At 43.7% G+C, this 27,680-nt stretch overlaps 1 protein-coding gene across 1 annotated transcript in view; it reads left to right on the top strand.

The window, feature by feature from the left end:
• Positions 1-15,084: 15,084 nt before the first annotated feature.
• kcnh3 (potassium voltage-gated channel, subfamily H (eag-related), member 3) overlaps positions 15,085-27,680 on the top strand; it is a 703,578-nt gene continuing 690,982 nt past the window's right edge. The window contains exon 1 of the mRNA XM_060828128.1: positions 15,085-15,160. Coding sequence (XP_060684111.1) covers positions 15,085-15,160 — 76 coding nt within the window. The remainder of the gene's footprint in view (positions 15,161-27,680) is intronic.

The following is a 27,680-nucleotide window of genomic DNA, read 5'->3' on the forward strand; positions in this document are numbered from 1 at the left end:
AATCCACCCTGTTGTAGCTTTAAGTGTTCTTCATCAAGTAGACGTATCTCCTGTAAGAGAGCCACATCAACCCTTTCTTTTTTAAGACTTGATAATATCTTTTTCCTTTTGATTGGTGAATTGTTCCCCCTGACATTCCAGGTGCACGCAAATAGCAAGCGAATGGCTAGCCATGATCGTCCAGGCAAGCCCAAGACACCCCCAGGAGGAAGAACCTCACCCAAAGACCTTGAATAAAAACCATAGAAAATTCACAAATAGAACAATTCTTTAAAACATTTAAACCAACACAATTAAAAACTACTCCTAAATAAAAAAAACGCAAAACATATTTGAAAGGAGACTTTCCCCCTTGCTCCCAGGAGGCATAACTACCTATCAATAACCCCACCATAACTTCTCCTAGCTCGGGCCCTGCCCTCGGCCCAGACATTATCGAATGGAGTAAACAGATTCAAGTGTTTTATCAAACCTGAGTTAAAAGTGAGTGACCCAACCACCCCCCAACACCAACACCTGGGGGCATTTAGCAAACACAATACAAAATAGAAATATATAAAGTCACAAAATTATAATCCCAGCAAGTAATAGGCAACTAAGTAAGATGAAGCAACAGGAAAACCCCGCTCTAGAAAAACAAAGCAAAACAGAACATGTCCCCCTCCCCCACAAATCGAGTAAGCCACATTAACTATAAAAATGAGACCAAAGGAAGAGTAAAGAACAAGCCCCCCTTCACCGCCAGGGAAAGATGAGTGGAAGAGAGATGAAGAAGGGAAAAAAAGGTAAACAAAGAGGGGGGCAAAATAAAGTCGTTATCCATTTGGTTCGACTTGCAGTGTATTTAGGAGAGTCCAAGAAGTCTTTTGCTTTCTGTGGTGATCCAAAGTTATAAACGGATCCTCCATGGTGAGGCGCAGCGTTGCCGGGTAACACATGGAGTATTGAATATTAAGGTCTCTCAAATGCTTCTTCACTTCATTGAATGTCCTCCTCTTGCAGACCACGGCTGGAGAGAAGTCCTGAAATAGCATTATTCTGGAACGATTGTGCATCATGGCCTGGGGATCCTTCCCCAGGACTCTGGAGGCATCCAGGAGCATTTGTTTTTCTTTGTAGCATTGGAGTCGGATTAAAACCGGGCAGGGACACTGTTCCGACCTGGGTTTGTGTACAGCAACCTGGTAGGCCCACTTCACCCGCACCCGGCCCGATCCCTGCTCCAACTTCAATAATTGTGGGAGCCATCGTTCCAAAACGTCCACAAGCTGACCTTCCTCTTCCCATTCGGGAAGGGCCAGCAACCGAATATTTTTCCAACGGCCCCGATTATCGAGGTCGATGATGCGCTCCTCCAAGGTCCGGATTCGCAGTTCGAGAGCCCGGACCTGACCCACGGGCGACTCGGCAGCAGTCTCCGAGGCCGCGGCCTGTTGCTCTACACCTCCGACACACTGCTCGAGTTTCTCGATCTCTCAGTCATGCTTCTGCAGCATGACCGTGATCGACTCTCCCCTGGACCGGGTGTCCTCGATGAAAGCATTGATTTTCTCCTGGAGTTTGTTGATCCCGGAGAGCAGGCTCGCCACCGAAGATAAGACTCCCAAAGCGGCCGCGGACGTCTCTGTTGCTGTGGGAGGGGTCCCTGCCTGTTGCAAGTCTTTGCCCTTCGTCATTTTAATAAAAACAACCAAACCATCCAAGTTTGGTGTAAAATGATTGAGTATGCAGGGCAAAAACTATTTTAAATTATTTAAAGGGTGAGGTGAAGGTGGGCCCCACTTTGCCTGAGTCTTAGGCAGAGCACTACAGACTCAGACTTACTGGGTCGCTGCCATCTTGAATCCCCCTGTTCTGAACTATTTATGCTTGCAAGCTTCTTAGCCCCTTACCACTCCCCCCAACACACAGTGAGAGGTTTTTCTCAGCTCCCTGGATAACTTCTGCATCTTCACTCTAAAAGAAATTTACCGACTAATTCCTACAGCTTTTCCCTGAGCTCTAACAGGTCAGAGCCATCAGATGTTCTTGACTTCTCACTAAGTTCCCAACACACAGCCTAGGAGAAAGTGAGGACTGCAGATGCTGGAGAAGCCAGAGTCGAAAAGGGTGGTGCTGGAAAAACACAGCAGGTCAGGCAGCATCTGAGGAGCAGGAGAGTCGGTGTTTTGGGCATGAGCCCTTCATCAGGTATGTGGACGGGGAAGAGGAGTGAGAGATAAATTAGGGGGATGGTAGTGGGGCTAGAGAAAGGCAGGTGGAAAGACAATAGGTGGATGCAGGTGGGGGCTAATTGTGATAGGTCAATGGGGAGGGTGGAGCGGATAGATGGAAAGAACAATGGACAGTTACGACAGTTCAAGAGGGCAGGAACGAGTTGGAAGGTTTGATCTGGGATCAAGTGGGGTGGAGGGGAGATTTGGAAAATAGTGAAGTCAGTGTTAATGCTGTGTGGCTGAGGGGTGTCAAGGCAGAAGATGTGCTGTTATTCCTCCAGTTGGCAGGTGTAGAAGGCTCAGGATTTGCATATCCTTGGGGGACTGTAGGGGGAGTTGAATTGGTCAGCCATAGAGCGGTCGGGTTGTTTGGTGCGTGGATCCCAGAAATGTTCCCTGAAACGCTCCATCAGTTGGCATGTGGTCTCCCTGATGTAGAAGAGACCACAACGAGACCAGCGTATACAGTAGATGAGGGGGGTGGATGCACAGGAAAATCTCTGCTGGATATGAAAAGATCCTTTGGGGTCTTGGATGGATCTCTCTCCCACTCCCTCCCTCCACATTCCTGATGAACGGCTTATGCCTGAAATGTCGACTGTCTTGCTCCTTGGATGCTGCCTGATCTGCTTTGCTTTTCCAGCAGTACCCTTTCGACCTGTACATACAATCAGTGCAGTTAACTGCCTTCCCAGCAGCCTGGCTAACTGAAGCACTCCTAAGGAGCAGCCTGCTTCTGTCTTCACATCCTCACTGTTTATAACCTTTGAACTCCTTTCAGTGATCCAGTACTGTGTGGACTGACCTATCAAAATTCTTACAACATGACTCTCCCCTATTGCTTGGCAGAATCTTATTCACATTTTGAAATAGGTTTGTATCCTTGGAACTGAACATTCCCTGAAACTTACACTTTCATAGAGGCAAATTAGGGCAGGACTTATACACATAGTGGTAACGTCCTGGGGAATGATGCTGAACAGAGACCTTGGAGTGCAGGTTCATAGTTCCTTGAAAGTGGAGTCCCAGATCAACAGGATAGTGAAGAAGACATATAGTATCAAGAGTGTGGTGCTGAAAATGCACAGCACGTCAGGCAGCATCTGAGGAGCAGGAGAATCGATGTTTCGGGCCAGAGCCCTTCCTCAGGCTTATGCCCAAAACCTGCTCCTGCTCCTCGGATGCTGCCTGACCTGCTGTGCTTTTCCAGCACCACACTCTCGACTCTGATCTCCAGCATCTGCAATCCTCACTTTATCCAAGACATGTATTATACTTGCCTTTATTGGTCAGTGCATTGAATACAGGTGTTGGGAGGTGATGTTGCAACTGTACAGGACATTGGTTAGGCCACTTTTGGAATATTGTGTGCAATTCTGGTCTCCCTGCTGTAGGACGAATGTTGTGAGACTTGAAAGGGTTCAGAAAAGATTTACAAGCATGTTGCCAGGTTTATTGGGTTTGAGCTACAGGGAAGGCTGAATGGGCTGGGGCTGTTTTCCCTGGAGTGCCAGAGGCTGAGGGCAATTTTTATAGAGATTTATGAACTCATAAGGGGCATGGATAGGATAAATAGGTCTTTTCCCCAGGTTGGAGAAATCCAAAACTAAAGAACATTGGGTTAGGGTGCAAGGAGAAAGATTTAAAAGGGACCTAAGAGACAACCTTTTCACACAGAGAGTAGTGTGTATGTGGAATGAACTGGGAGAAAATGAGGATTGCAGATGCTGTAGATCAAAGTCAAAAAGTGTGGTGCTGGAAAAGCACAGTTGGTCAGGCAACATTCCTGATGAAGAGTTTATGCTCAAAAGGTTGCCTGACCTGCTGTGCTTTTCCAACACCACACTTTGACTATGTGAATGAGCTGCCAGATGAGGTGGCGGAGGTTGGTACAATTACAACTTTAAAAGACATCTGGATGGGTATGTGAATAGGAAGGGTTTAGATGGATATGGAGAAAGTGAGGACTGCAGATGCTAGAGACCAGAGTTGAAAAATGTGGTGCTGGAAAAGCACAGCAGACCAGGCAGCATCCGAGGAGCAGGAGAATCGACGTTTTGGGCATAAGCCCTTCTTCAAGAATAAGAAGGGCTTATGCCCGAAACGTCAATTCTCCTGCTTCTCAGATGCTGCATGGCCTGCTGTGTTTTTCCAGCACCACATCTTTCAACTTTAAATGGATATGGGCCAGTTGCTGGCAAATGGAATTAAATTAATTTAGAATATCTGGTCAGCATGGAAGAGTTGGACTGAAGGGTCTATTTCCATGCTGTACAGCTATATGAGGAGAAAGTGAGGTCTGCAGATGCTAGAGATCAGAGCTGAAAATGTGTTGCTGGAAAAACGCAGCAGGTCAGGCAGCATCCAAGGAACAGGAAATTCGACGTTTCGGGCATAAGCCCTTCTTGAATTCCTGAAGAAGGGCTTATGCCCGAAACGTCGAATTTCCTGTTCCTTGGATGCTGCCTGACCTGCTGCGCTTTTCCAGCAACACATTTTCAGTACAGCTATATGACCCTATCATTAGATGTAATCACAGCTATTTGGTATTACAGGCGATTTACCAACATCCGACTTGTGAATGCGCATGCCTACTCACTTGATCCCACTTTGTGTATTAAAATAACTTTAGAGATTTGATTGTAGTCATGTGCAGCTATTGTGTGTTTTGACTTGCGTACAGATCCGTTTAGAACGTACTCAAGAATGTAACGCCATTTGTAACCTGAGGACTGTCTGTACTTGCTTGTATTGATTGTTCCAGTTCTTCCATTACCCAAGTCTCATTGTGCATGCACGTTGCTTTCCCACTCTGCTCTGTTGTGTTCGTCCGCCTGTCTATCCACTGTTGTACCCATCTTTTAGTGTTGATTCCATACTATACCAGCCTACTTGTATCTTGTATAATACTAGTCTAGCTGTGAGCACTTTAATATTGTACAAGATTGCGTATGTTCAGTGTAATACCAGTAGACTTGTGTATATTTGATGTTCTGCAATTTCTTTTTAAGAATCCCTACAGTATGGAAACAAGCCCTTCGGCCCAGTAAGTCCGCACCAACTCTCCGAAGAGTTACCCATCCAGACCCATTCCCCTACATTCTACCCTGACTATTGTACCTAACACCACGGGCAAATTAGAATGGCCAGTTTACCTCACCTGCACATCTTTGGATTGTGGGAGGAAACTGGACCACCTGGAGGAAACCCACGCAGACACTTGGAAAATGTGCAAACTCAACACAGACAGTTGCCTGAGAGTGGAATCCAACCACTGAGCACCCTGCCACCCTTTAAATTTGCTGAGGACATCCAACATAGCAGTTTGCCTGTGTGTACTCAGTTCTATGTTTCTGGGTAATCTAAGATGGAGGACAGGAAAAATTTCTGGCTGTAAGAGCTGCTCCTTTTTTGGGGTATTTTAGGTGTTAGAGATGATTTCCTCAAATTCCAGGAGCAGCAATTACTGTTTTGGAACTTTGGAAAAAAAGTCCAAACAACAGCAGTTTAAAAGGGAGAAGTGCAGACAAAGGAAGCACATGGTGAGGACAGAGCAGGAGAGAGGGAGAGAACCTGCACAGTTATCGCCTTTGCTGTTTGAATTTGTGTATCGCTGGACATCCGAGTGCATCTGAGAAAATTAACAAACAGTGAAGTTCACAACTAACCTTGGAGGAACTGTTGGGCGAAGTTCACAGCACAGAATCAGAGAAGTTAATTGTTGTTTTAAGTCTGTCCAAGAGAAAGGCTGCAGTAGTGAGTATAGTGGATTCTTTCTTGATTATATGTTTTTGGAGATAGGTCTCTTGATTAAACTTAAAATATAAGCTATAGCTATTAATTTAACCTGGGGCAGTGTTTGTAGAGGAATAAGACGGTGTGATTTTCTGGGTCTGTAGATTGTGAAGGAGCAAAAATGGCCTTTGCAGTGATATGTACTTCTTGTCAGATGTGGGAGTTTAAAGAGAGTTTAAGGGTTACTGCGGATTATATCTGCCATAAATGCTGTTGGATGCGAGTCTTATCAGATCGAGTAGATCGTTTGGAGAGACAGATAGAAGCGGTGAGGAATTTGCAACAGCAACAGTATGTGATGGATGGCAGTTATAGGAAGGGGGGAAAGTCTCAGATACAGTCACATAGATGGGTTAACTCCAGGAAGGGTGAGAGAGGTCAGCACCTAGGGCAGGAGTCTTTTGTGGATATACCCAATTCAAACAGGTATGCTGTTTTGTAAAATGTAGGGGGTGATGGATTCTCAGGGGAACGTAGCATGAACAGCCAAGTTTCTGGTATAGAGACTGGCTCTAATGCAACGAGGGGTGCTTCGGCTTCCAAGAGATCAATTGTGTTAGGGGATTCTGTAGTCAGAGGTACAGATAGATGTTTCTGTGGCCAGCAGAGAAAAAGCAGAATGGTGTGTTGTTTCCCTAGTGCTAGGATCAAGGATGTCTCAGAGAGGGTGCAGAATGTTCTCATGGGGAAGAGGGGCCAGCAGGAGGTCAGTGTCCACTTTGGAACCAACGACGTTGGAAGGGAAAAGGTTGAGACTCTAAAGGGAGATTACAGAGAGTTAGGCAGAAATTTAATAAAGGACGTCCTCATTGGTAGTAATATCTGGATTACTCCCAGTGCTACGAGCTAGTGAGGGCAGGAATAGGAGGATAGAGCAGATGAATGCATGGCTGAGGAAATGGCTTATGGGAGAAGGATTCACATTTTTGGATCATTGGAATCTCTTTTGGGGTAGGAGTAACCTGTACAAGAAGGACGGATTGCACCTAAATTGGAAGGGGACTAATATACTGGCAGGGAAATTTGCTATAACTGCTTGGGAGGATTTAAAGTAGGGGGGTGGGACCCAGGGAGATAGTGAGGAAAGAGATCAATCTGAGATGGGTACAGCTGAGAACAGAAGTGAGTCAAACAGTCAGGGCAGGCAGGGACAAGGTAGGACTAATAAATTAAACTGCATTTATTTCAATGCAAGGGGTCTAACAGGGAAGGCAGCTGAACTCAGGGCATGGTTAGGAACATGGGACTGGGATATCATAGCAATTATGGAAGCATGGCTCCGGGATGGGCAGGACTGGCAGCTCAATGTTCCAGGATACAAATGCTACAGGAAGGATAGAAAGGGAGGCAAGAGAGGAGGGGGAGTGGCATTTTTGATCAGGGATAGCATTACAGCTGTGCTGAGGGAGGATATTCCTGGAAGTACATCCAGGGAAGTTATTTGGGTGGAACTGAGAAATAAGAAAGGGATGATCACCTTATTGACATTGTATTATAGACCCCCAATAGTCAGAGGAAAATTGAGAAACAAACTTGTAAGGAGATCTCAGCTATCTGTAAGAATAATAGGGTAGTTACGGTAGGGGATTTTAGCTTTCCAAACATCGACTGAGACTGCCATAGTGTTACAGGTTTAGATGGAGAGGAAATTCTTAAGTGTGTACAAAACAATTTTCTGATTCAGTATGTGGATGTACCTACTAGAGAAAGTGTAAAACTTGACCTACTCTTGGGAAATAAGGCAGGGCAGGTGACTGAGGTATCAGTGGGGGAGCACTTTGGGGCCAGCGACCATAATTCTATTTGTTTTAAAATAGTGATAGAAAAGGATAGACTAGATCTAAAAGTTGAAGTCCTAAATTGGAGAAAGGCCAATTTTGATGGTATTAGGCAAGAACTTTCGAAAGCTGATTGGAGGCAGATGTTCGCAGGTAAAGGGATGGCTGGAAAATGAGAAGCCTTCAGAAATGAGACAGCAAGAATCCAGAGAAAGTATATTCCTGTCAGGTTGAAAGGGAAGGCTGGTAAGCATAGGGAATGCTGAATGACTAAAGAAATTGAGGGTTTGGTTAAAAAAAAGAAGGAAGCATATGTCAGGTGTACACAGGATAGATCGAGTGAATCCTTAGAAGAGTATAAAGAAAGTAGGAGTATGCTTAAGAGGAAAATCTGGATGGCAAAATGGGGACATGAGATAGCTTTGACAAATAGAATTAAGGAGAATCCAAAGGGTTTTTACAAATATATTAAGGACAAAAGTGTAACTAGGGAGAGAATGGGGCCCCTCAAAGATCAGCAAGGTGGCCTTTGAGTGGAGCCACAGAAAATGGGGGAGATACTAAATGAATATTTTGCATCAGTATTTACTGTGGAAAAGGATATGGAAGATATAGACTGTAGGGAAAGAGATGGTGACATCTTGCAAAATGTCCAGATTACAGAGGAGGAAGTGCTGGATGTCTTGAAATGGTTAAAAGTGGATAAATCCCCAGGACCTGATCAGGTGTACCCGCGAACTCTGTAGGAAGCTAGAGAAGTGATTGCTGGGCCTCTTGCAGAGATATTTATATCATTGATAGTCACAGGTGAGGTGCCGGAAGACTAGAGGTTGGCAAACGTGGTGCCACTTTTAAGAAGAGCGGCAAAGACAAGCCAGAGAACTATAGACCAGTGAGCCTGACCTCAGTGGTGGGCAAGTTGTTGGAGGGAATCCTGAGGGACAGGATGTATATGTATTTGGAAAGGCAAGGACTGATTCGGGATAGTCAACATTGCTTTGTGTGTGGGAAATCATTTCTCACAAACTTGATTGAGTTTTTTGAAGAAGTAACAAAGAAAATTGATGAGGGCAGAGCAATAGATGTGATCTATATGGACTTCAGTAAGGCGTTTGACAAGGTTCCCCATGGGAGACTGATTAACAAGGTTAGATCTCATGGAATACAGGGAGAACTAGCCATTTGGATATAGAACTGGCTCAAAGGTAGAAGACACAGAGTGGTGGTGGAGGGTTGTTTTTCAGACTGGAGGCCAGTGGGTGTTGGGCCCTCTGCTTTTTGTCATTTACATAAATGATTTGGATGTGAGCATAAGAGATACAGTTAGTAAGTTTGCAGATGACACCAAAATTGGAGGTGTAGTGGACAGCGAAGAGGGTTACCTCAGATTGCAACTGGATCTGGACCAGATGGGCCAATGGGCTGAGAAGTGGCAGATGGAGTTTAATTCAGATAAATGTGAGGTGTTGCATTTTGGGAAAGCAAATCTTAGCAGGACTTATACACTTAATGGTAAGGTCCTAGGGAGTGTTGCTGAACAAAGAGACCTTGGAGTGCAGGTTCATAGCTCCTTGAAAGTGGAGTCGCAGGTAAATAGGATAGTGAAGAAGGCGTTTGGTATGCTTTCCTTTACTGGTCAGAGTATTGAGTACAGGAGTTGGGAGGTCATGTTGCGGCTGTACAGGACATTGGTTAGGCCACTGTTGGAATATCATGTGCAATTCTGGTCTCCTTCCTATCGGAAAGATGGTGTGAAACTTGAAAGGGTTCAGAAAAGGTTTACAAGGATGTTACCAGGGTTGGAGGATCTGAGCTACAGGGAGAGGCTGAACAGGCTGGGGCTATTTTCCCTGGACCGTTGGAGGTGAGGGATGACCTTATAGAAGTTTACAAAATTATGAGGGGCATGGACAGGATAAATAGGCAAAGTCTTTTCCCTGGGGTAGGGGAGTCCAGAACTAGGTTTAGGTTTTGGGCATAGGTTTAGGGTGAGAGGGGAAAGATATAAAAGAGACCTAAGGGGCAATTTTTTCATGCAGAGGGTAGTACGTGTATGGAATGAGCTGCCACAGGAAGTGGTGGAGGCTGGTACAATTGCACCATTTAAGAGGCATTTGGATGGGTATATGAATAGGAAGGGTTTAGAGGGATATGGGCCGGGTGCTGGCAGGTGGAACTAGACTGGGTTGGGATATCTGGTCAGCGTGGCCGGGTTGGACCAAAGGGTCTGTTTCCATGCTGTACATCTCTATGCTTCCATGAACTGCATGGTGTGTGTGTATGAGTAAATCCTGGAATATATAAAATCATACCTTTGGGAAATATCTAACAGTTTGAATACTTCCTTTTTGTGTCAATGAATGGCACAATATGCAATTATAATTTCAGTGTGAGCCCAGGAAGTTGGCGCGGACTGGAATCCTAAATGATTTAACTTTGCATGGTGTAAACAAAAGGAAAATAAAAGGGGGTGGGGGTTAGTGAGCTGCTCACGCCTAAAATGTCGCAACAATTGGAGACAACAAGAAGATGTTGCTCCATGACCAGCCGTTCTGGAATCGTGCTGAACTTTGATGACTCGATAACCTCGATGAAGCCTAGGGGGGATGGGCTGGTTTGATGTCTCTCTGGTGAAGGCTTTGTGGTGTTGCTGCTGCGATGGAGTATGTTTCTGCGCAGGGGGCGCTGCTGCCTTTTCATGAAATGCCTTTTAATATTTCTCGATTTTACTTCGAATTTCAAGGCTCGTGTCTGCGCCTTGTACTCGGCAAGAGACGGTCGGGGGCGCCTAGGGGGGGCTTCAGCTATAAAACTGTGAGCAGAGCGTTGCTTCGGGGAATGTGACCTCTCGGGCTTTGTTCTGGGATCTTGAATGCATTGCAACTCCTCCCAAGGCAGCTTCAGAGAATTCGGCGAGATGGAGGAGACTGAGTGCATTTCTGACCCTCCTTCCAACTCGGGCTTCTACTGAATTCCAAACTGTAATCAGTCAGCATTATGTGCATGCGTGTGTGTAATTTATATAATTGCATGGCTTTATTGCACAGGTATTCTTAATGATCCGTTTACTAAGTAGCAAACGCAAACTACAAAAGTTTAAAACCATAGTCATTAACAGAAATTCAGAACCCAATCAGGGATAGGTACGCGCAGGATGTGGATTGATTAATGTCTAACAAGATGTGAATGATACCAACGGTGCAGTAATGGCTTAAAGCTGGGCTGGAAAATCCAGTTCCTCCGTCAGGGCAGAGATCATGTATTTGTATTCATTGGGTGCTGGTGCAGTCAGTAGGATCGGACTGGGTGCCAGACGAAGCAGCAGGCAATCCTTCTCCCTGGTTTGTTTCGGAAATGATGGTAGGAGTAAGACAGAAGACCAGCATAAACATGTTTAAAACACACAATTTGCTTGGGTATTGAACTTGAAAATGTGCACCTAAAATATTAATCTCGGCTTCTACCCAAGGTTTCCAAGCCGGACTGTACAAATACTGAGGAGAAATGGTTAATGTAGTAATAACGTCCAAACAGCTTGCTGCTCATACCGTATTCCATCCCAGCCTCTCTCCACCCATGGTTTGGAGATGCCGGTGTTGGACTGGGGTGTACAAAGTTAAAAATCACACAACACCAGGTTATAGTCCACCAGGTTTAATTGGAAGCACACTATCAGGTGATAGTGATGAAGGAGCGTCGCTCCGAAAGTTAGTGCTTCCAATTAAACCTGTTGGACTATAACCTGGTGTTGTGTGATTTTTAACTTTCTCCACCCGAGTTCTGATCTCTCCAGCCAGAAACATGCTGGAAGTTTAATCAGATTCCTTTTTATCTTACCCTCTTAATTCATATGCAACATAAGACCGGGAGTAACGTGTGTGTGTGTGTTTTATATAAATAGCGAGAGAGAAAGAGAGAGCCCACCTTTTTAAAAAAGATTGACGAGAGATTGTCATTGGCAGAGATTTGAGACGCGATGACCGAGGACACAGAGCTATCTAGACAGAGGAGTATGCCTGCCACTTTCGAGTCTGGTGTGTGTCCTTTTGCACGCTATCTTTCTCATATTTTCAATTAGTGCAAACGCGTTCTGGTACTAGTTCGGACGTCAGTACAGGTTCAACTCTTGGGTTTTTAGATGTTCTCAGGAGGCGTATAGGTCATGCTTCCACGTATGTGTGGCATTCGCTTGTCATCTCGGAGGCAAGAAATACACAGGATAATGTATCATATTCCTGGAGTTACAGGCCGTCTGTGTTCCCATTTAGTCAGAATCTAGGATACATATGCAATAGAACACAACCAATAAATCGGCTTTAGGGTTCTGATGGTGAGTGATGTTCCGGTCCGAGTTTAAGCCCCACCTGCTTTAGAGGTGTGTAATAGCATCTCTGAACAAGTTGATTCTTAAAATAATGTATCTTGGAACCCTGGAGCCTAATGTTGTGTATGATTTCGATGGAGAAATATAGGCGATTTGCCAAACCCAGTCCTCGTAAAAATCCACTGTCAGTGGAATAGGTGTATGTGAGTCAGTGGGGAATCATCTCAGAATGCATGGATCTAGTTAGTGCCCCTATAAGTGACAGATATAAAGGACAAGATAGAAGTTGGAAAGCTGTTTTAATGTTGGGCTAGAAAACATGGATAATACAAATGAGGAAGGAGCAATGTTAGAAGTGGAAGATCATTATACTTGTACAAAACGGTGAACAAACTTCTCGATAAGGTAATTGATTCATTGTTTTTTTTCCAAAATGGAGAAAACGTAATTAAAGATAATAAAAATATATGTTGTTTTATTTAAGATGGTATCCCTGAGCAGCTAACATCCAGTGAATTACTTGTGGATATGCCACATCCAACTACTTCCATCAAGGGCCCACAAACTATAGCTGAGAGGAGTGGCCAGTCATGTGTCACATTTTGGACGGAGTTGACATAATGGTTATTCTCTTTTACACAATCAAGCCAAAAATCATGAATTTGCTTGAACGTCAGAAATAAAATTTAATAGCGCCACGGGAGACCGTTCGATTCTTAAACCTTGTGTCATTGGAGACTTTAAAAAACTTTAATCCGGTCATCGGGCCCTCAAGTAGAAACGTTTTCTGACTAATGGCTTCCCTATTATCTCAAATGATGAGGGTGTGAAACATGGACCTATCTGTGTAATGAATTACAGTGCGCTGTTGAATGAAATAGTCTTACTTCACTAAGTCACTGGTTCACACAGTTCACTGTTCGGTACCAATCGACTGAATAACACTTTTGGTCCACTGCAGAACAAGTTATTCTGTATTGCTACATTTGAACGCGGGTTGGTTTTGAATGATGTGTTGTTGATCACAATGTTATGGAATTCAGAGATCAAAAATGACCTCAGCAGGAGAATAATCCCAGTCCGCAATCAGTGCCCATGGTAGAGCAGGCGGGGAATACTCTCAGAGCGTTGGCCGAGATGAGAGCGCAGTCAAGAGCACGTTCACGTCAAAACATGTCCTGCTTTAGGCCCTAACTACCCACAGTTAAACCCCCAAGAGAGTTAGTGGGCGTCCTATGCTACTGATAATGGGTTGACTCAGGCCCTAATAAAACATGAGGTGATTTCCCCCAGTGATGATAATACCAGAGACTATATCCATATCCAATATCCCTTTGTTCATACTAAGAATGTGTTATCTATTGTACCTGGGTTGAAGTATTAGAAGGTATAGCTCTACATTTTGGCTCTTTCCTTTCCCAACCCTAGTTATCTCGGTGTGTATGATGACGTGTAACCAAGAACATAACAATAACGCAATCATGTGAATGTGTTTCAAGCATTAATAAAAGTGTCCAACTTGACCTAGTTTCCGAATTTTTCAGAGTCAGTTGCATTATTCATTCCTACAAATGTTAGTAACGTCACAAGAAATGGCGTCAGGAAAGTTATTTCCAACTTGTTTGTTATGCCATTAACGACCATGGGAACCAAGAGACCTGGGGCTAATGGCGGAATTGCAGAATTTCCTGCTTTTACCGGAATACACTTTGCAATAAGTCAGTTTGATCAGAGGTACAAAGAGAAAGTGAGGTCTACAAATGGTAGAGGTCAGACTCGAGAATGTGTTGCTGGAAAAGCACAGCAGGTCAGGCAGCTCCCGAGGAGCGGGAGAGTCGACGTTTCGGGCCGGAGCCCTTCATCAGGAATGTGGGCTATCAGACGGTTCCGTAGGCAGGTACTGAGGCCTGTATCAGAACGCTGATTCTCCTGCTCCTCGGATGCTGCCTGACCTGCTGTGCTTTTCCAGCAACACACTCTGAACAGAGATGCAGTCAATAACTCAATATTTTGCTAATCCTTCATCGCATTGGCATGATGGATGTAGGACTCCTTAATGTAAGTTCGTCAGGATGAAGCCTCAACGTCCTTAAAAAAAGATGTTGCTTCTGTGTAGGCGTCTAATTAAGAAACTATGAGCAACCTTTTATTTCCCATTCTTTTAGTAAAGACTACATGTATAAACTGAAGTGAGTTAACGTACAGGAGCTTAACTTCTGAAACTGATAACATTATAGATGTTAAGACTGTATTAACGTGAAGTAATCTTAAAATGAAATAGGTTTTTCTGAATAATATTCATTACTAATTGACGATTATCCGTCTCCCGACTTATTTAGCAACTGTTAGAACGCTCCCACATTCGCCCCGTGAGAATGAAGTAATAGAGAATAAAAGTGTGGGAAGGGATATAATTAGCAGAATGTAAATCAGACACTTCTCTCTGATATTAATACATTCATGTGAGGTACGTCTTTCATTGGCTTCCAGTGTTAAAACATGCATACAATCCAGCCAATTTGATGTTACCTGGGAACGGCTGCTACTCTGAAGATCCTCCCCATCATCCTGAACCCTGTTACTCATGTGACACGGCGTCTGTTTGGACAAAGCGGGCGCGGTGGAAGCGCTTTCGCACTGCCTAGGCTCTCCGAAGAGAAAGGAGGCACACGCTGGAACATCACACGGTCACCCGCCCGACACCCAACCCTTCCCGGATCCTTGGCTCAATCAGCATCAGCTCGACTGTGTCGCTGGCTTAACTTGGGATCAACTTTTCGGTTTTAGCGGGCAGATTGGACTGAAGAGGCAATGATCGCTTCAGCTTGGCCAAAGCGTGCAAGTCAACACAAGTGCTCGGGTGCCTGGGGCTGACTCCTTGAGATCTGAGTCAATGTACTTACACTCATATACTCCCCTATTGTTTAATCCTTTTTAATGGCTACGGCTGTTATTGTCAGTACACGAAAAGATGCCTGTCATGAAAGGGTTGCTTGCGCCGCAGAACACCTTTCTGGATACAATAGCAACACGATTCGACGGAACTCGTAAGTGAACTCCATCGATGCATGTCTTTGCTTAGAAACCGGGTGAGTTTAGGTGTGGGAGGAAGGAAGGGAAGTTTCCTGTGTCAGTTCGGGAAGATTATTATTTAATCAGAGGACTTTTTTTTATCTTTATACCAAAAGCGAAACTTTGCCAGCCTGTGCCGTGACTTTGATAAGGGCTGATGGAACACACTCACAGACAGTATTCTCATTGTAAGAACACACTTGCACTCCAACTTAGTGAAATCGTAAGCTGAATATAGACCTCTGTGCAGCCGAAGGACACAGGGGGTGTCTGCTATTTTAATTACAATGTTCAGTCTGATCCACCGCCTGCTACTGAAAGGGAAAGCGTGTTGGAACGGCTTCTTGCTAGTGATTCTTGACCAGCTGTGATATGACATGCATAGTGCTGTAAAACGACCCGTTACATTAAGGCAGTATTTGGACACTGGAGTTCTCAGTACGATTCCCTCAGACAGCCCAAAATAAATTGCTTGGCTGAACACTGAGCCCCTTTAGAAATCACCCAGCCCGTTCCTCTCTTTTCGAATTGCTTAATAATGTAACAGCCACGACTCCCAATGTTCCATTTCCCTTTGGGAGTGCTGCAGCTGCTTTCCTTGTTTCAGCACCATGGTCAGAGACAATGGGGGCGCCGAAACAAACAGCCAGGAACCTGACCAGAAATGAAACAGCAGAGTTCCTGGTGAACGTTAGTCCTTTTGCCCGCCCGCGGTCAATAAAGGAACTAGATACGCTCAAATAGTTTCTTTTATCTAAAAAAAAAATCAGTTTCCGGATTATGATTTCCTGGTTAAAAAAAAACACCAAACAATTGTCCGATTATTCAAATTCTCTTCTGATGGAGAGTGTATGTCTCCCTTTCAGATTATTCAATTTAAATGGTACTCAAAAAAAACATGAACGTGAGTGCTCTGAGATTACAACCACCAGAGTGCAGAACATGGGCTTCGGATAGGTTTGAATAGCTGTGTATGTTAAATGATCCAGACTCGAAATAGTCATAATTTAATGAAAGATTTGAAAATCACTCGTTGTTTGGCATAGTTCTTTCATCCTTCCTGATGTCTAATTCGGTCATGAGCCAGAGTACTTGTAACTATGAAATATCTTTTTTTTAACTTGCAGAAAGTCTTTAGGTCCACTCTGTCAGGGAGACAACTCAGACCTGACATAGTTCAAAAACAGCAAATGGGTTAGAAAAATAATGACTATTTATTGTCCACTACAGCCATTGAATGATATACTTTATGTAGGGAAAGCTGACATGCTAAAAGTTAACAACTTCAAAGTAACACCATTTGTGATCAGCAGTAGATGACTGGAGTGGGAGAGAAAGACACTTTGTGCACATGAGCACGCATTGTTTGGATGGGACAAGTGTCCTTGTACTACCAGACTGGCATCAGCAGTGGGTGTGCATACACTTGAGGTTCATTGCACCTTATTAGTGAGAGCACATTTCAATGGACACCCCATTTGAAGCATACAGCACAGATGGGTCATGGCACTGTCTATTGCGTAATGCTGATTTAATACAAGCAGTGCAATGTTGGACCTGAGCACTCCAGCTATCAGCCTCTTGTAAACTCACACTGTTGAATATACATTCAGCAGTTGGAAGAATTACTCCCATTTCCATTAAGTGTTTTTTTTCTGCTGCTATGATTCTCCAAGTATTTAGCACTTCCGACAGTTGTTTAAATTACAAAAGTCTACATGAATTAGTTCAATAACAGTTAAAAGAGTCTTCAAGACTTATGTACAAACCAATTACCTTTAGAGACTAGTAGGAACCCTCATTCAAATACAGCATAATGTTGGGGTATAAACAGAGACTGTGAAGTGCAATACAGGTTGTTAGAAGAGGGAAGAAAGCTTTAGATGGAGGTCAAAAGCACACAAGGTGTTCAGGCAGCAGTTCTCCAATCTGTGTCCCAGTGTGGAACAATCTATGAGACATCTGTGTGTCAACAAGAATGTCCTCTCTGGAATTTGCCACTTCCTGCAGCCACAATTGCATCTTCAGAACAAGGCAAGGGGCTGCATTGTCAGTGTCTGTGAAGGTGACCATCTCAGTGATTTTGTTTTGTTACTTTTTAAAATTAATTTGGAGGTATTGTAACTTTTCAGAGTTTGCTGTTGATTGCTGTGGAAGGCAGGTGACTGATTCCTTTTCTTACAACAACTAGCGACAATAGATTTGCAGGTGGAACACACAGAGTTCTTCAATTGGCATACAGGCTTTCCCATGGTGCTGACTATTTGTCATTTTATGAGTGCTTATGTCAAATCCACCCTTTACCAGAGACAAAAGGAATTTTCTCAATGCCCAGTTAGTGTGTGGCAAATCACAAGGTCAATTGTTAGTATTCAGCAAGGTGTCGCACAGTGGCATTCTGTGGTACCAGTTACATTCCAGCTATCAAGGCAAAATAAAGTTAGTTGCTGTGTAACAAGGGCTGATAACATGACAGAGAAACTGAAAGAAGACAATGGATTCATATTCTATGGAGTCACTGCCAGCCCTCAGTAATCATAGTTATCTGGGAGAGACCAGATTGCTGGCTTGATACAATACTACGTGAACCATTTAGCAGATGATCCTCAACCATAATGGCAACAATCTGAGGCTGGGGACTAAGCTTACATGACTGTAGTCTCAGATTCTACTGCAGCACACATATTGTATGTCTGCTACTTGCACTGCAAGGGAAACTATGGCACTGGCTTTTGGAGGTTTCATCAATGTACCAATGGAATTGGAAACCACTTGCATTCTGGAAGGGTTGGACTACTACTTCTGAACAAACTTTGTACCAAGCTGGTACTAGAGTCAATGCTTTTATGAGATTGATCACAAGCTTTCTGGAATGCTTCCCAATGTATTGAACATCTCAGTGTGCATACCCATTAGCATTCTTCTGTCAGCTTACACATCAATATCCTCAACTGAGGTCTGTGTAGCTGAAGCTGTGCCTTTTGGAAATCTGGCATCCGTACTTAGTCCTTGCTGTGACTGCATATTACTCGTAGATATTTTTCTTATCAACCTGTTCAGACATGTTATTGCAAACCTCTGGAGCAGGTGGGGCTTGAATGCGGGCTCCCTGGCCCAGAGGTTGAGACACTATTGTTAAACTACAAGAGTTTTTCTGCACATTACTTGTGCCGTGTATCCCACCACATGCAGATCACCCTTCAGTTTTGTTCTCAAAGGTACACAAAATGTCAGTATTTGAGCTGATAGGTGCAAGTGTGCAATCGTTTGACAGACTATATCATCAGCACTGCTTTACTTCTCCTTTCATACCTGACCGGGTTGTACCTCTTGAATATATAACACTGAAAAAGCTAAGGTTAAGAGTCTGTTGCAAGAAGTTAGGAAAGTAAAAGATGCTTACTTACACTACCTATGACTCGTAAATTAGAATAGAGTGTAGTATAAAGTGAAAGTTGGAGATGAGAAGGATGATTAGTTATCACTATAATGTTTAACCTCACCACTGGCTACGGTCTTAGCAGCGAGCATCCCGCTAATGGTCAGCACTATTTCCTCTTTGGGAGTTAGGAATTATGAGTGCCTGTCTCTAATTTTTTAGATTAGATTTCTTATGGTGTGGAAACAGACCCTTTGACCCAATAAGTCCACACTGACCCTCCGAAGAGTAACTCACCCAGACTCATTTCCATTTGACGAATGCACCTAACCTTATGGGCAATTTAGCATGGCCAGTTCACCTGATCTGCACATCTGTGGGAGGAAACCAGAGCATTCAGAAAATACCCACACAGACATGGGGAGAATCTGCAAACTCCATGCAGATGGTTGCCTGAGGCTAGAATCGAACCTGAGTCCCTGGCGATGTGAGGCAGCAGTGCTAACCACTGAGCCACCTTGCCATCCCTGGTTTATTGTTGCTGTCTCCATTTGTGTACCGCCTTGTTCTGCAAATGAACTGGATGTGTGTCAACGTGTGTTGTATGATCTGTTTGGTGATATGACTGTCATGGTAGAATAGATATCAGGGTTTGTAACCTGTGAGATTTGTAGTGTGAGTATTGCCATAATGCTAAGTGTAAAAATACTGTGTAAGAATGAAGGCATATAAAGTCAGGTATGAAATTTAATTGGTAGATATTGTTGATAGCTAAATGATGGGGATGTGGCAATGTGAGCATGCCTGATACTACAGATATAGTTGGTAGAGAGAACATGGTGTGTGAGGATACATTTGTTGACCACTTATGTGAAGATGTGAGGTTATTTAGCAAAATGCTTTACTGCATCTAGGTCCTCGGGGCTTGACTTTCTGTGATTTGCTCCCACTGCTTTGAAAATATTTCAAGAGAATAATCTCAATTCTTAAATTTTTCTGTAGATTTCTTTCTTTTATATCTCTCTCTTTCACAGTTCAATCTTTTCGCCCACACCTTGGCATTGAATTTACTTACCTGACCCAGCAGTGAGATTAGGTCAGAAAATCCCAAAGAATTTGGAAGTCATGATTCTTACACACAGCCCGTGGAGTGACAAGGACTTACTGAGACTGTACTTGAGAATGAATCAAAAACATTTGTGCTGTGTGACTCTGATCCATTGGAGCCCTGATGACAGCCTCAGTAAATGCCACAGGGCTGGGTAGCCTGTGCTGGGATGCAGGAAGTTGGCTAATATCTAACAAAAGTTAGTTTTGTAAATGTGGAGGCAAATGTGTCGTTTAACCATCAAATAGCAAGTGGGAGGTGGGATGAATCCCCAGGGAGAGGGGAGCCTCTGTTCTTGGGAAGCAGATTGGAGGCCTCATAGGGAAGGTCACTGGACTAGTGCCTGATCCTGAGGACCCCTCAGGCAGGCTGCCAGATCCAGGAAATGTGTATAAAGACATTCATGCCCTGCATCCCTAAGTCCTGCCTCGATGTAGCTGCTGTGTTTCTAAATGCCAGCAAACCCAGACAAAAACAGGTAAAATTTAAAACAACAGATTAATATTTAAATATTATAATGAGGCTGTGAATTTCAAGAATTAACCTTTCTTTTCGGCGCTTGTTGCTACATTTTGCGTCTGTCATATGTAAGGTGACTCTCTCTTAAAGGTAAAGTAAGACCTGTAATTTCTGAAACCATCACTAAACTATTCTCCTCACCCTTTTCCTATTGCATCCAAAAGAACCAGTCCCTGGTCCAGTTCTCAATCATCTCAAATCACCTCCCTCCAAAGCCTTCCCCTGGCATTTTTTCATGCGAGTGTAGAAACTGTGACATCCATCTTTTTACATTTCTCCCCTCATCGTCCAGGACCTCAGAAACATTCCTTTCAAGTAAAGCAGCATTTTACATTCACTTCTTCCAATCTAGTACACTCTGGTGGATGGCTGGCTAAATGATACAGGGTGGCACCAACAGTTTGGTTCAATTCCTGAACCAGCTGAGGTTACCATGAAAAACTCTCATTCTCAACCTCTCCCCTTGCCTGAGACATAGTGACCCTCAAGTTAAACCAGCACCAGCAGTCTCTCTCTGACAAGAGAGCAACCCTTTGGTCTGGTAAGTCAATGGCTACTTAATACTGTGTTCATTGTTCTCAATGCACTCTGCCCTACACTAGGAACACAACCACAGATTTTGCGACCATTTTTTCAAAACACACTCATGCAGCCCCCATGAATGACCCTTCCAATGGTCTTTTATTTTAATTTAAGTCTTCACTTTGCTTTTGTGCTGATCTTTCAGGTTTAGGGCTCTGCCTGTGTTCCAATGAAACCAAACTCAACATAAGCTGAAGGAACAACACCTTATCTTTGAGTGTGGCGTTTACAGCCTTCCAAATTCAACATTGAGTTTAACAGATTTCATGGTCCAGTCTCATCTTTTGTTTCTCTTTTTTCTATCCCAATGTCAACCCCTTTGTCATTTATTGACTCCTGTTGCACCCTATCACGTTTATTTTCTTTGGGTCTTTTCCCCGCCTCTCCCCTTTCACCTGCTTAGTATTTTATTAAATTTCTAACTTCTCTCCACTTCACTAAACTTTAACTTTGTTCCACTTTCCACAAAAGGTGTCAGACATGCTGAGTATTTCGGACATTTTCTGTCTTTATTTCAGCCTTCCAGCATCAGTAGTATTTGGTTCTTATAAGTTCAGAATCCTCTTCTACTTCATGCACATTCATTTTCATTCAGTGACGTCTTGCCTTTCTATTTGAAGCTAAGATATGGTGGTGCAGGCCAGATTATAGTTATTGTTAAGAGCATAGTGCTGGAAAAGCACTGCAGGTCAGGCAGCATCTGAGGAGCAGGAGGATCAACATATCGGGCATAAGTCCTTCATCAGGAATTAGGCTTGTGGGCCGGGGCTGAGAGATAAATGGGAGGGGGGGTGGGGCTGGGGGGGGGGTAAAGTAGCTGAGAATGTGATAGGTAGATGAAGGTGAGGGAGAAGGTGATAGGTTGGAGACGAGGGTGGAGCGGAAAGATGGGAAAGGTGATGGACAGGTCAGAAGGGCAGTGCCGAGTTGGAGACTTGGGACTGGTATAATGTGGTGGGTGGGGAAGGGAAATGAGGAAACTGTTGAAATCCACATTGATACCATGTGGTTGCAGAGTCCCAAGGTGGAATATGAGGCGTTCTTCCTCCAGACGTCGGATGGTAAGGGTTTGGCGATGGAGGAGGCCCAGGACCTGCATGTTCTTGATGGAGTGGGAGGGGGAGTTGAAGTATTCAGCCACGGGGAGGTGGGGTTGGTTGGTGCGGGTGTTCCAGAGACATCCTCTGAAATGATCCGCGAGTTGGTGTCCTGTCTCCCCGATGTAGAGGAAACCACGTCGGGTGCAACCGATACAGTAGATGACATTGGTGGAGGTACAGGTAAATTTCTGTTGGATGTGAAAGGATCCTTTGGAGTCTTGGACTGATGTGAGGGGAGTGGTGTGGGCGCAGGTTTTTCACTTCCTGTGGTGGCAGGGAAAGGTGTCAGGAATGGGGTGTGGGCTTGTGGGGGGTGTGGACCTGACGAGGGAGTTGTGGAGGGAATGGTCTCTCCGGAACACTGATAGGGGTAGGGAGGGAAATATATCTCTGGTGGTGGGGTCTGTTTGTAGGTGGTGGAAGTGGTGGAGGATGATGAGATGTATGTGGAGGTTGGTGGGGTGGAAGCTGAGGACCAGGGAAGTACAGTCCTGGTTGCTTTGGGAGGGGAGGGGTTCAAGAGCAATGATGTGGGAATTGGAGGAGATGCACTGGAGGGCATCGTCAACCACGTGGGAAGGGAAGTTGCGATCTTGGAAGAAGGAAGCCATCTGGGATTTCTTGGAAGAAGGAGGTTGTAGTTATTGCAAGCCCTGTTTGGTCATAGAGATGGAGGTGCATTTCCTCTTTGAACTAAAGCAGTAATTGTGCACTTACAGCCTGAGAAAGTTCCAGAATATTGATGAGCAATGATGAAAAATCACTGATATATGCTTATCAGTTTGCTCTGAGACTTGGTGGGGTATTTAAAGATGATGATGATCCCAAGTTACTGCAGTTTTGCCTGAACAATTGAGAATGTACTTATCAGGCTTCACAAATTGAAAGAGCACGTAGAATGATAGATGGATCTATTCAGTTGGATTTTGTTGAAGTCTTTTGAACATATGAGTGTGTCAAGACTTAACAATTGTAAATTATGGCTTGCCTGTGTGCTGGATTGGGAATGCCTGGTTAGCAAAGAAAAGTCTGCAAAGTTGTGAAGTACTTGATGTAGACGAGCAGTAAATGGACAGCCAATTACCTAACAATCATTTCTGTCGTGCACACTTAGGGTCTTACCAGTTACAAAAGTAGTGCTTAGTAACTGACGCTGGACGTCTTATTTATGATTTTCCTTCATCTACTACATCTGTTGCTGTACTGTGTGGGATGTGCTGAAATTGACAACGATCGCTTGCTGAAAAGGTTGCACTGTTCTTGTCTAGCGCAAGTTCCTCAGTGTAGTAAATGTAGGAACTCTACTCACTTCCATAGAGTAATAGAATACATCACAGAAAGAGTCCCTTTAGTGTCTGCATCTATCAAGCACTTTATCCACTCTAGTCCATAGATTTGCATGCTTTGTGGTTTCAGGTATTCACCCCAACACATCTTAAACGCTGTGATAGTTTCTGCCCCCGCCCCCCTTTCAGACAGTGAGTTCCAAATACCCACCACCCTCTGTGTGGGGAAAAAAATACTCTTTAAAATCCACTCTAAATTTTCCTGCCCCTTACCTTAAATCTATGCCCGCAGGTTAAAAGATGTTAAGGGGAAAAGTTTAAAAGGTTAATTCATTTTCTATCATAATCTTATACAATGCAGTCGGGTTCTCTCTCCATTTCCCTCACCCACCCACCACCACCAGCAGGTTTCTCTCCACTAAGGACAAAAAACCTAACCTATCTTGTCCGTTTTCACAGCCGAAATACTCCAACCCAAGCAACATCTTTGTAATGCTCTTCTGCACAGTCTTTTGTGCAATCACATCTTCCTTGTAATGTGGTGACTAAAACTCAACACAGTATTCCCGATGTGGCCTAATGGAATGTGTGTACATCTCAGGCATAACTTCCCTACTTGTGTATTCTGTGCCTTGGCTAATAAAGGCAAATATTCCATATGCCGCCTTAACTACATTAACTGCCTGTCCCCTGCCTTCAAGGAGCTCTGGGCATGCACACCAAGATTTAAGGCTTTCCTCCTCACTATTTACCACACCACAGATCTTCATGTCATCTGAGAAGTTGCTGATCAAACCTTGTGCCATAGCTCTTCCAGGATCCATCAAATTATTCAGTGTGGTCAGAGTGGGGAGGTGCATGGACACCATGCAATTCCATAAATTATCAACAATCTATGTTCCATCTCTCCATTTATACTCTTGCTATCATTGTTTTTGATTGATAATTTTATTTACCCTGTACAACCTTTGGGACAGTTGGAATATTAATTTTAACTATTTTTGTCTTCATATGGACCGTAACTATTTTTTTCCCGACATATATGCAACCTTTAATTGCTCTTGCCTCTTTGAGATTTTACGTTTTTTTTCAAGCTATCAGGTAAGTGATTTCTTTCTTCTCCTTTTGTGGATCAAGAACCCACCATAGATAATGAATTGGGATTGATTGTGAATTCTACCTGGCAAGAGCATTAACTTTGCCGTACTCTAGTGTGAGTACCATCAGAAACTGTCCAGTTGAATGGGGATAGGCAGGCACGTTATCTTTCTAATACAATGGTCAGGCTGTGACTGTGCTGTAGGGGGATGATATTCATACTATAACCAACTTCAGACAAAATTGAAATCAAGAATGAAACAATGCCCTGATTAAAGTTGATTAACAGTAAATATTACAAAGTCAAGGTTCCTGTTAACAATGTAAGCCATTGATAAGTAAAACAAAGAATAAACATTTTTCGGTTCTTCATAAGAGCTAACATACGATCCCTGACTGTAGCATAATGCAGTTCCTTAGTTTACCTGAAGTGCAGTGACTGTACTTAAAAAATGATAGAAGGGAAATTGTTAATTAAGTTTTGTTTTAACTCCGAGCCTAATCTAATGAATATAAACAGTGGCAGCTGATAGTAGCCATCAATTTGCATAGTGGTTGCTGTCTGACATGTTTGCTCGTGTCATCGGAAGGCTTTAGATTGAAGTGGTATATGCTGGTAGCAGTACATGATGGAAGGGAAAGCAAAGCTGTTTGTTATCTTTGTGAGAATATGTAGTGTTTCTATAATACACTGGAAAGCACTGAGGTAAAAGATCTTTATGCCAAGAACTATTAATCTCACTGTTCTGCTCTGCATCGAATTTATCCTTCAACCTGACACTAATTCCCTCCAATCTGCTATCTCTCTCCCCTTCAAAAGCCTCATCAAATTGTGTTTCCACTAACTCTTCTTTCACTTCTTGCAGGCTTAGCTATTTTCATTTCTGTGAAACGTGAAGGACATTGTAATGTTAATGCGCAGCACAAAAACAAGTTGTTCTTTGTGTGTTGACAGTATATTTGTACAAGGATTGATTCTTTGATATTAATTATTTAAAGTTCTTTTTATTTGCACCAGCAAGTAATAGCAGAAACTTCAGATCACAAAATATCTCAAGAGGGGTGACCCTTATAGAGGTTTACAAAATCATGAGAGACAAGGATAGAGTGAATAGACAAAATCTATTTCCTAGGATGGGTAAGTCCAAGACTAGAGAGCTGAGAGGGGAAAGATTTAATACGGATCTGAGGGGCAACTTTTTCATGCAGAGGGTGGTGCATGTATGGAATGAGCTGCCAGAGGAAATGGTGGGGGCTGGTACAATTACAACATATAAAAGGCATCTGGATGAGTATATGAAGAATTGAGAGGGAAATGGGCCAAATGCTAGCAAATGGGACTAGATGAGTTTAGGATATCTGATTGACGCAGATGAGTTGGACTGAAGGGTCTGTTTCTGTGCTACATGATTGTATGACCTCAGGAGAAGCTTTAGGCACTAAGTAAAAGTGGAGAGAAGCTGGGGAAAATACCAAAAACAAGGTGGAATAGATTGTTTCTGGGAAGGATTTGAAGTTGGTGTTAGAAATCTGAGAACTGAAAGCATCATTTCTGATGGTACAGAAGAGGAAGAAGAGGGGAGTATGATGTTTAGAAAGATGAAGAACGCAAACTGAAATTACAATTGGACAAAATCACAGAGGGGGTTTGAATGAAGATCTGAGAGAATTTGAGATTGAGGACTTTGAAGCTGATAAGTCAGACGCCAAGGAGTCAGTAGAAGTCGGGGAGGATCGAAGAGATGCGATTGCTACTCTTTATTCAGTGTGAGATGTGGCTCACTTACCTCCCAACCAGGCCCAATAATAATCTGATAACTAATTGTTTATTTAATTGCTATTTGTGGGTGCATACTGTGCAAACATAGAACATAGAACGATACAGTGCAGTACAGGCCCTTTGGCCCTCGATATTGCGCCGACCCAAGCCCACCTAACCTACACCATCCCACTATCCTCCATATGCCTATCCAATGCCTGTTTAAATGCCCACAAAGAGGGAGAGTCCACCACTGCTACTGGCAGGGCATTCCATGAACTCACAACTCACTGAGTAAAGAATCTACCCCTAACATCTGTCCTATAGCTACCTCCCCTTAATTTAAAGCTATGCCCCTCATAATAGCTGACTCCATACGTGGAAAAATGTTCTAATTGTCAACCCTATCTAAACCCCTATTCATCTTGTGCGCCTCTATCAAGTCACCCTAAATCTTCTTTTCTCCAATGAAAACAGCCCCAAATGCCTCAGCCTTTCCTCATACGATCTTCCTATCATACCAGGCAATATCCTGGTGAACCTCCTCTGCACCCGTTCCACTGCCTCCACATCCTTCCTATAGTATGGCGACCAAAACTGCGCACAATACTCCAGATGCAGCCGCACCAGAGTCTTATACAACTGCAACATGACCTCAGGACTCCGGAACTCAATTCCTCTACCAATAAAAGCCAGTACGCCATATGCCTTCTTCACAGCACTATTTACCTGGGTGGCAACTTTCAGAGATCTGTGTACATGGACACCAAGACCCCTCTACTCATCCACACTACCAAGTATCCGACCATTAGCCCAGTACTCCATCTTCTTGTTACTCTTACCAAAGTGAATCACTTCACACTTACCTACATTGAACTCCATTTGCCACCTTTCTGCCCAGCTCTGCAGCTTATCTATATCCCGCTGTAATCTGCCACATCCTTCCTCACTGTCAACAACTCCACCGACTTTCGTATCATCCGCAAACTTGCTCACCCAGCCTTCTAGCCCCCCCTCCAGGTCATTTATAAAAATGACAAACAGCAATGGTCCCAAAACAGATCCTTGCGGAACACCGCTAGTAACTGCACCTCAAGATGAACCTTTACCATCAACTACTACCCTCTGTCTTCTTCTAGCCAGGCAATTCCTAATCCAAGCCTCCAACTCACCCTCAATGACATACCTCCGTATTTTGTGCAGTAGCCTACATGGGGAACCTTATCAAATGCCTTACTAAAATCCATATACACCACATCTACCTCTTTACCCTCATCCACCTTCTTAGTCACCTTCTCAAAGAATTCAATAAGGTTTGTGAGACACGACCTGCCCTTCACAAAACCACGCTGACTATCCTTGATCGCATTATTCCTATCCAGATGTTCATAAATCCTATCCCTTATAATTCTCTCTAAGACTTTGCCCACAACAGAAGTGAGACTCACCGGCCTATAGTTAGTAGGGTTATCCCTACTCCCCTTCTTGAACAAGGGAACCACATTTGCTATCCTCCAGTCTTCTGGCACTACTCCTGTAGACAAGGAGAACATAAAAATCAAGGCCAATGGCTCTGCAATCTCCTCCCTTGCTTCCCAGAGAATCCTACGATAAATGCCATCAGGCTCAGGGGACTTATCTATTTTCACCCTTTCCAGAATTTC

Source organism: Hemiscyllium ocellatum, chromosome 7 (assembly GCF_020745735.1).
Source record: "Hemiscyllium ocellatum isolate sHemOce1 chromosome 7, sHemOce1.pat.X.cur, whole genome shotgun sequence".
Classification (NCBI taxonomy): domain Eukaryota; kingdom Metazoa; phylum Chordata; class Chondrichthyes; order Orectolobiformes; family Hemiscylliidae; genus Hemiscyllium; species Hemiscyllium ocellatum.